The 9,747-nt window shown below is 32.1% G+C and overlaps 1 protein-coding gene across 1 annotated transcript; it reads right to left on the bottom strand.

Annotated features, from left to right (window-relative positions):
• Positions 1–1,322: 1,322 nt before the first annotated feature.
• On the bottom strand, positions 1,323–2,998 carry LOC7463728 (zinc finger CCCH domain-containing protein 20). The gene has a single exon (XM_024590190.2). The coding sequence runs from the start codon at positions 2,865–2,867 to the stop codon at positions 1,713–1,715; it is 1,155 nt and encodes a 384-aa protein (XP_024445958.2). The 5' UTR covers positions 2,868–2,998; the 3' UTR covers positions 1,323–1,712.
• Between the last annotated feature and the right edge of the window lie 6,749 nt (positions 2,999–9,747).

Here is a 9,747-nt window from a genome sequence, read left to right as displayed (position 1 = left end):
AATTGATTAGCAATGACAAAAAAGAAAAAAAGGAGAGATTATAGAGACATTAAAATTCTGTTAATAACTTCTTGTTTATTTTATTAACGTGGATGTTTGGACCAGCTTATGCGCATCTTAATTAATTCCACGAGTCCTAAAATTAACGAATATGTAAGCTTCTAGTGGTTCTAAGAATACTCAAACTCGTAACCATTAACAAATAAATTCAAAATCTAACAAGTTAAGCTACCCATCATAGTTTAATAACATTCTTAATATGATCGAAAAGATCTTAAAGTGTTCAACTGAGCTATTTGTTGATGGATTGCTAATTTATCGATTTGTTTTTTAAAGTGTGCTTAGCTAGTTTTTTTTTATATTTTAAAAAATATATCAAAAGTTAATTAATTTTATTTATTTATTTAAATTAATTTTTTAAATATTTTCAGATTATTAAAACAATAATATAAAAAATAAAAACAATATTATTTTAATATATTCATTAAAAAACAATATATTTATCCTACGGCGAAACCGAACACAGCAGCCGGATTTATTTTGCAATGGGCCCTACAGAGACCATAGTTAGTGGCGCCTGTCTTTAGCGTAACTTGTGTCTCCATAACTTTCACATCAACTGAAAGAGAGTTTCATTAAATCTTTAAATAAATTCGCAAAAGTTAAGCAATTTGGTCTCAATTACAAGTGGCACCGAGGAGATAACTTTAAAGATTTTCAGCAGATAAGGACGGGTTTCTATCTGTTCACAACATCCACGTCAACCATCCAAATCCTATGTGGACATGACCCGATATGGTTCTTTGAACGTAGAAGATAATGCAATGGGTAACACCTAATTAATCAAAGCAATTGATTTCACCTTTAATTTGTCAATAATAATAATGTTGATAAACTCGGACGAAAAGGTCATCTACTGGCTGCCTGCCGCTGCTGCTGCTGCTGCTGCTGCTGCTATGTCATCATCATCCACACTCTACTTCCAGGGATATGAAAATCATGTCTTATTCAAGAAAAAATACAAATCAACAGGAATCGTAGTGTAGCCATTGCGTGTTCTTTCCTCATGGCTGAAAATACATACGACTCTCTGATTTTCATTGATTTATTCATCCTTTTTATACATGTTACTGAGGTCATGAACAGCAGCAGGGGAAAAACCTTAAACAACATGGAATTTGAAACAAAATCATCCCTTTCCTCTTCCTATCACATGAACTCCAGCTGCAACTTCTCCCACCATCATTTTTCTTCCCACACCACCATATGGTCCAGAAAATCTCCAGTATTTTGGTCTTGAACAGTGCCGAAAAACTGGTAGATGACAGCAATAAATTTCACTGGATATAACATTACATTGATTAGAATAGTAAACATAGGGCAACTTACAGATATAAAAATAATATCCGGGAAATTAGACAGAATGATAATTCAAAATACAATTCATAAACAGAATGATCAACAAGCCGCTACCCATTCTCCGGCAGCCCCTGGGAAATACTTCATTTTTCTGTATAAGAAAAAGTTTGCATCTTGTCTTCGTTCTCCTCTCGAATGCCACAAAACGGAGAGACTACTGAGATCTCTCTCCCCATCTACAACTTCATATTTACACCAAATCATCAACTTCATATTCACAAAAGTCAGAAGAATCGATGGGCCACAGAATTTGATTAAACCCCATTAACAAAATTAACAAAAATTTGGAAACTTCACTTCACCAACTCGGAAACCCACCCAACATCTGGCCCGGAAACAGCAGACTCAACTCGATCAGGGTCCAGTGAGTTCTCTTTACTCAGCTTTGCATATATCTTCGCCCTCAAATCTCTCCCAGACTCCACCCTCTCCATTGCAGGCTCCTCCTCGCAAGTACTACTATCTCCCCAGATATCCAGCTGGCCAAGTCCAGACCGAGTTACCATTGTTCTAGTAGGAGTAGAAGGCAGGCTGCAGAACCCGGGTCGCAGCGATGACCCACGTGGCGACCCAAATCTAGACCCGGATTGGACCCCCCAAGAACCAACAGGAGACCCTATTTTCATCTTCCCAAGCTGCAATCCCCGCATAGAAGCAAGAAGCTCACTCATGGAATTAAAAGACCCGGATCCAGACCCGCCGATCACCTGTGGACTGACTGGTGACATCGGTGGCGAATCAGATGGTGGAGAAACTGGCGGAGAAGTCAAAATCGAGGTTGGAGATGAAACAAAAGACCCAGCTTTTGTCAGGTAAGAGTCGAGAGGATGCATAACCAGGGACCCAAAATCAAGTTCCCACGACCCGGATCCGTTTCCTTTAGGACTATGCTGAGGAAGGAGCCTAAGCTGTTCGGGAGTGTGAGCAAAAAAGCAGACCCTGCGGCGACAAGCAGGTCCATCCTTACACGGCTGAGTCCTGTAACGGGCAGGATGGAGCCAGCACTCAAAGACACCGTGAGCAAACTCACAAGAATCTCCTTTCTTGCAACCGCCTTTCCGAAATTCAGGGCAGGCCGTTCCAGAGTAATGATACCTTTGTGGGTCCCTTCGCCGAGCTTTCTCTCCAGGATGCGCGTACGGACATTCAGTCCAGTCATGCGACCGACCACGTCCACACCTTCTCACTTTGAACACGTACATACGGAAGTGATCGCATGAGAACGCATCCACTGGTAAGTCTAGCTCGTCTTCAAAGGATGGGTCTGGCTCGTTTGACGGAAGGTAACGGTGAAGTGCCGTCAGGGAGTCGAGCGCATTGAAGTTGGTGAATGGAGAAGAGGGGATTGTTGACGGTGATGGTGATGTTGTTTGGTCATCGTATGGGTCCCATTGAGGGATTTGGACGGTGGGATTTGGATGGTGATGAGGATGTTCTCCGATCATCATGGTTTGCACATAGCATGCGGTTATGGAAGCGGGCGTGGGATTGAGGAGTTGAGGAGGACATGGTGAGCGAGGATTATAAACTTGCTTTGTTTAACTATGGTTAGGTAAAATTAACTATGGTTAGGTGTTGATAAATGATTAAATCTACCGTCCTTGTTTTTTTTTTCTTTAACTGTGATTACAGTACAGGGTCTAGATTTGAATAGTGTGAAATGCTTGATGTGAGAGTTTGTGGTCACGGCAATTTTTCCACCGTCGATGTTAATTATAATTGACGGGTCAGGTACAAGTCATTTGTTGTTTAGTGACTGTTGTGAGAAGAGATGTTACAGCCCTGTGATTCTACTATTGCTCACTGTTTGTCGAAACCGATTGCATACTAATTTAGAACCCTTAAATATTTTGAGGTACTTGTCACGTATCGCAGGTAAATCGATGTACATCTCGTGACTGTGGGACCGACTGGACTTTTAGTCAACACAAATATTTATTGACAAATAGTTGTTTAATTTTTCTAAAGCACGGATATTATAACCAGACTTGGATCGTGAATTTATGGAATTAATTTTAAAAGAAAATTGTTTCAGGTTTTTTTTAAAATAAAATGATGTTAATTTGAATGATTTTTTAATAATATTAAAATAATATCATTTTAAATAAAAATTAAAAATAAAATTATTGGAGTTTACCTACCAAATCTCATATAAATTTAGTTTTGTCAGCTTAATCAATCAAGTTTAACCAAGTAATCTTTCTAACGAAATCAAAATAAAAACAAGCTCAGTTAGGGTCTAAATTACTAAGTTGGCCCTTCAGGTTAAATCAGGTTATATAACTGTGCTTTAAAGGCTTAACTAATTAATATGTAACTCTAATAGTTGTCTCAGGCTTAAATAAATCTATTTCTTCCCTATTTTGTTTAGTTTAAGTTTTATAATAATTATATAAAAAGAATTTAATATTTATAAATATATTGAGTGAATATGAAATTTGTAACTTTAAAATGTTTTAAAGATAAATGTTAATGTTGATTTAAAAATACCCTTTCTATATAGAAAACAAATTATATAGAACAAATCTAACAATCTTTGAAAACGATAAAACTTTTCTACACTTAGATTTTCTCAACATTAATTGTATATTTAATTTTTTATTAAAACATTATTTAATATCATTATTTTTATTATTAAAATTTAAAGTTACATCCTTGAAAACATTCTATAACTCCTATAAAGAAAATAAACAAACAAAAATAATAAAGAAAATGTTTAAACTAATTAGCTTTATTGTTTTTTACCTTGTATATAGTCCTAATATACAAGAGAGTTACATGTAACAAACAAGAGAAAGTTAAATAGTATAATGAGATTATTCAACTAATATTAATATGTTGGTTCAACAGAATCAGAAAAATATGGAGATGTTTCATCTATTGCTATATAACTAAACTAACTTGATTTATGCAATTAATTATTAGATTCTTGCAACTTATTTTTTACTATGTCAATATATACTCTAACACCTTCTACAAACTGACGAGTAGTTTACAAACCATGAGTTTAAATCTTAGAAATTAAAATCTAGTTGTAGTATGCCCTTTTATAAATATAAATGTCAATTGATCCTTAGTAAAGATATGGTTGACTCTAATATCTTTATTTACTACCTTTTGTCTAATAAAATGATAGTAAATTTCCACATGCTTGGTTCGGGCATGGAAGACTAGATTTAAAGCTAAGATTAGTGCTCCAATGATATCACACTAGATAGTAGAAGGTGATGAAAAACAAATATGGAGCTCTTTCATTAACATTTTAATCTAGTAAACCTATGTTATAGCTAAAACCATGCTTTAGTATTCCACTTATCTAGTTGAACGCGAGACAACACCTTATTTCTTGGCACACCATGATATTAAATTCTTGCCTTGAAAAATATTGATTCCACTAGTACTTCTCCTATCATCAAGATTTCCAACCCATTTCGAGTCACATAAAACATTTAAGTCGACAATTAAAGGTGCATAAAATAAGTCGTAGTCAATTGCATATTTTAAATAGTGAAAGACCCTCTTAGTTGTCATCCAATGAGAGTCTCGTGGACTATACATAAATTATCATAACCGATTTACTGTATAAGAAATATATGAAAGTGTAATGGGTGCAATACTGCAAGGCACCTACCACATGCTTATATTCAGTAGAATCCAACATAAATGTGTCATTAGTAGAGGAGAGCTTACTTTTTAAAATTGTAGGACAAGCTAGAGGTTTAACACCTATCATTTTAGTGATATAAAAAAGATTTAAGATTTGTTTAGATTGTCTGCGATGAAGTCCTTCATTATTTCTTTATGCTTCAATACCAAAGAAATAACTCAACTACCCAAAATCTTTAAGATTAAATTTTATCTTCAAGTTGTTAATGAACGAATGAATGATAGAAAGGTTGGATCCAGTGATAATTATATCATTTACATAGACCAACAAAAAAAATTAATGTATTAATACAAAATGTAAACAGAGAATAATCAACTATGAATTCCTCAAAACCAAGCTCCAATCATTACAGGGATAGCCTTTAAAACCAAGCCCTTAGAGCTTGTTTGAGGCCATAAATAGATTTATGAAAATGACACACTAGATCAGGCTAACTTTCATAAATGAATCCTTGAGGTTGTTTCATATAAACTTCTTCATCAAAGATTCCATGTAAGAATGCAATTGAGACATCTAATTTTCCACCTAAATGTTACTATAATTTATAAAATCAATCGAACCATAATTGATTTGACTATTAGAATGAAAGTGTCAAAGTAGTTGATATTAGATTTTTTTTTTATCAAAGTCTTTTACCACAAGTCTAGCTTTGCAATGTTCAATGATGCCATCAGGATGTCTTTTAATTTTGAATACATATTTATTCCTTACAACATTTTTACCATTTATACTTAGATAAAAAGACCACATCACATTCTTTATTAGAGCATCAAATTCACGTCTCATAGCTTATCTCCACTTAAGTTTTGCTATTGCCTATGTAAAACAAATTGGTATAAATTTTGTAAGTATACTAGTCAAACAATAGAAAGAAAACATTTCAAAACCAAAATATTATTTAGGTTGAAAATTTCCTATTTTTTAACATTTTATGATAACTCTGTTGGGTTGGGAGAGCCAGGGATTGTGAGGAGGTGTAATAGTAAAATGTGATTGATGTAGAGATGAATTTGTGTTTAGGTAGGATTTTGAAAAATTCTCAAGAAAGATAATGTCAGGATCTGGAGAGAAAGGTAAATGATGAGTATTATCTTGGAGGCTAGAGTCATAAGGAGGATCATTTGCTATATTATTGGCAAAGATAGGAGAAATTGAATTGGAAGTGATATTATTATTAGTGGAAATGCATGGAAGATAGAAAATAAACATGTATACGACATTTATCCTTTGTTAGAAATGAGTCCTCATCAAATACAACATGCATTGAAATATAGACCCTACATGTGTTTAAATCAAAACACTTATATCCTTTTTGTTGGCCAGCATACCAAAGAAAGAGACATTGTTTTCTTTGAAATGTAGTTTGTTATCTTTATAGGATTGTAAGTATGAATAACAAGAACATCCAAATGTCCTAAGAGAATTGTATAATGATAGATTTTTTTGAAGCATGAAGTAAGGTGACAAATTATGTAGGACTTTTATAGGTAGGTGATTTATAAGAAATGCAATTGTAAAATAAGCATTTATCTAATATTTATTAGGTAGAGGTGCTATGACCAATAAAGTTAAATCAATTTCTTGGATATGTCGATGTTTTCTTTCAGCAATATAATTTTACTATAAAATATAAAGACAAATTAATGTATGATATATCCCATATGTTACTAAAAAAGATTTAAAATTGTTAGAGAGATATTCTCCCCCATTATCGATCGTAATTGTTGAGTTTTAGTATAAAACAGATTTTTGACAAGAGCTTTGTATTTTAAAAAAGTAACAAACACATCAAATTTAAAATGCATATGATACATCCATATGAATCTACTAAAATCATTGACAAAAGGAACATAATAACGACAATCATCAATGGGATTAACTGACACCCATATATCAGTGTGTATAATGACAGATTTTTTTGAAGCATGAAGTAAGGTGACAAATTATATAGGACTTTTATAGGTAGGTGATTTATAAGAAATGCAATTGTAAAATAAGCATTTATGTAATATTTATTAGGTAGAGGTGCTATGACCAATAAAGTTAAATCAATTTCTTAGATATGTCGATGTTTTCTTTTAGCAATATAATTTTACTATAAAAATATAAAGACAAATTAATGTATGATATATCCCATATGTTACTAAAAAAGATTTAAAATTGTTAGAGAGATATTCTCCTCCATTATCGATCGTAATTGTTGAGTTTTAGTATAGAACAGATTTTTGACAAGAACTTTGTATTTTAGGAAAGTAACAAACACATCAAATTTAAAATGCATATGATACATCCATATGAATCTACTAAAATCATTGACAAAAGGAACATAATAACGACAACCATCAATGGGATTAACTGACACCCATATATCAGTGTGAACTAGTTGCAAAGGTTTTGTATATTGTCGGGTGGAATTAGTAAAAGAGAGTTTTGTAGCTTTTCTTAATTAACAAGAGCTGTCGAAACTCAAATGCTTGGAAGGTTTAGTAATGACCTAAAGTGGACTTTGCATGAGGCCCTAGGAGATTATGCCAATAATATGCATAATTATACATACAAAATAGTAAGGTTACAACATTTTCTTGATTATATGCATATAAATTGGTTTTTCAAAACTTTCATCATATATTACAAAAACCTACCCAATATAGGAGTCTAGATATCTCAATAGTACTTTTTAAGGACTAAAACCTTCGAGAGAAGGTACTTGTAAAACACATAAAATCACATAATTAAAATAAATATTTGTACAATCATGGTTACTAATATTTATCAAATTATATGACCAAACATTATTTTTTTAACTCATTTATAAGCACACGAATTCTGTGTTAAATTTTCAATTTAATACATTCTCTTCGACAACTCATGAACTCTCATTTTCTTTATTATACTCGTTGAACTATCATCGTCATACTCGTAATAACTCTTTGATAAAAATTCTATTTCTTAACCAATCTAAAAACATTCATCACTTATACTTTAAATTAATTTATTCATGGTAACATCACAATCATCTGCTTGTATTTTCATTAAATCCCCTTTATAAAATCATCACAAATACTCTCAGTTCGTAGTCCAAACCCTATTAAGATTCATTACCACCTACTGTACGTATAGGTTATACTTTGATTTAGTTTCGCTTTCATCAAACCAAATAACACCCTTAATATTCGTGGATACGATATTGGCTCACTATTTGTGTTCATTCATTTCAACACCTATTTCATCATTTCCGACCATATAATTTCATTAGTTTACCTCAACGCCCATTGTATCCATTTCGACCAACTAATTTCATGAATTCATTTTGACTGTCATGATGTTATTTATAGCTCATCAATATCAATCTTCAATCCCAAAATCTAATATACCAATTATGGTTCATCCACATTATTTTTCAATTTTAACATACTTTTATGTCCTTTTATAGCTTATCCATACTATTTTTCAATCTCAATATGCCTTATACTCATTTATGGCTCTTTCAAGTTATTTTTCAATCTTAACATGCATTATACCCATTTATTGCTCATTCTTGTTATTTTTCAATCTCAATATCTTTATACATATTTATGGCTCATATATTATTTTTCAATCTCGTCATACTTTATGCTCATTTATAGCTCACTTTTATTATTTTTCAATTTCTATATAAATACTTTATACCCATTTATAACTCACCCATGTTATTTTTTAATCTCAATATACTTTAGACCTATTTATAGCTCATCTATATATTTAATACAAGTATTTCATCATCTTTGGATCTTTAACACCATTAACCATTTTAAAACAAATATTATGTTATTTTTAGCTCCATAATGCCATTCGTCGATTTAAAATAATTTTCATGCCGCCTATGGCACATTAACATTACTTACAAATTTAAATAAGTGTTTGTTTAATTCATTTAAAATCCACAACCTCCATTCATGTAAATACTTTCAATCTATAACCCCCTGCTCATACAACCAGATTATTTCATATTAATCAATAATATTTATCCAAACAATTAGCTTGATTTAAATTTTATAGCCTTCTCCTAAACAATCGACTTCATATCATTATCAATAACATCTCCAATAACTCCCGTCCATGCGGCCAACTTTTACAATTCTAATCCAATGCTCAAACACTCAAACATATTTACATGTAATTTTTTCACACTCATATAATTCGATTTCCTATTTTTCATAGCCACATGCATAATAATCAACTCTATACCATCCACACTCAAAATCAAACATACAAAATATTACAAGCACATAAATTAACCAAAAATCAAGGTTAGTTATTTAAAATTCTCCAAAATTCCCAAAACTAACATTTTGACCACTTCTAAGTAAAAATTTTTGAACGATCAAATATCTTCAATTGCTTCTCACTTCATAAATTTTCAAATATTAATTAACCAAATCTTTAGTCAATAAGCATCTCAACCCCAACAAACCTAGGATTTCACATTCCTTTAATTTATTTTTGAAAAACACGGCTACAAGAATGCAATCATGCAATAAATTCTAAATTTATCCCTAATTACCATGAATTAAACATACACATCATGAATTAACACAAAGTTTATCAAATCCCATTCTCCGAAGTCCCACACCTCTTTTATCTTAGGTCAGCCACTAAACAAACAATGAGCTTATGTTTTT

The sequence above is a fragment of the Populus trichocarpa genome, chromosome 18 (assembly GCF_000002775.5).
Source record: "Populus trichocarpa isolate Nisqually-1 chromosome 18, P.trichocarpa_v4.1, whole genome shotgun sequence".
Taxonomy (NCBI): Eukaryota; Viridiplantae; Streptophyta; class Magnoliopsida; order Malpighiales; family Salicaceae; genus Populus; species Populus trichocarpa.
Note: the sequence above shows the minus strand (reverse complement) of the source record. Positions and strands in the feature narration are given on the sequence as shown.

Excerpts from the sequence above, each read along its gene's own strand:
- LOC7463728 (XM_024590190.2), bottom strand. The coding sequence starts at position 2,867 with ATGATGATCGGAGAACATCCTCATCACCATCCAAATCCCACCGTCCAA.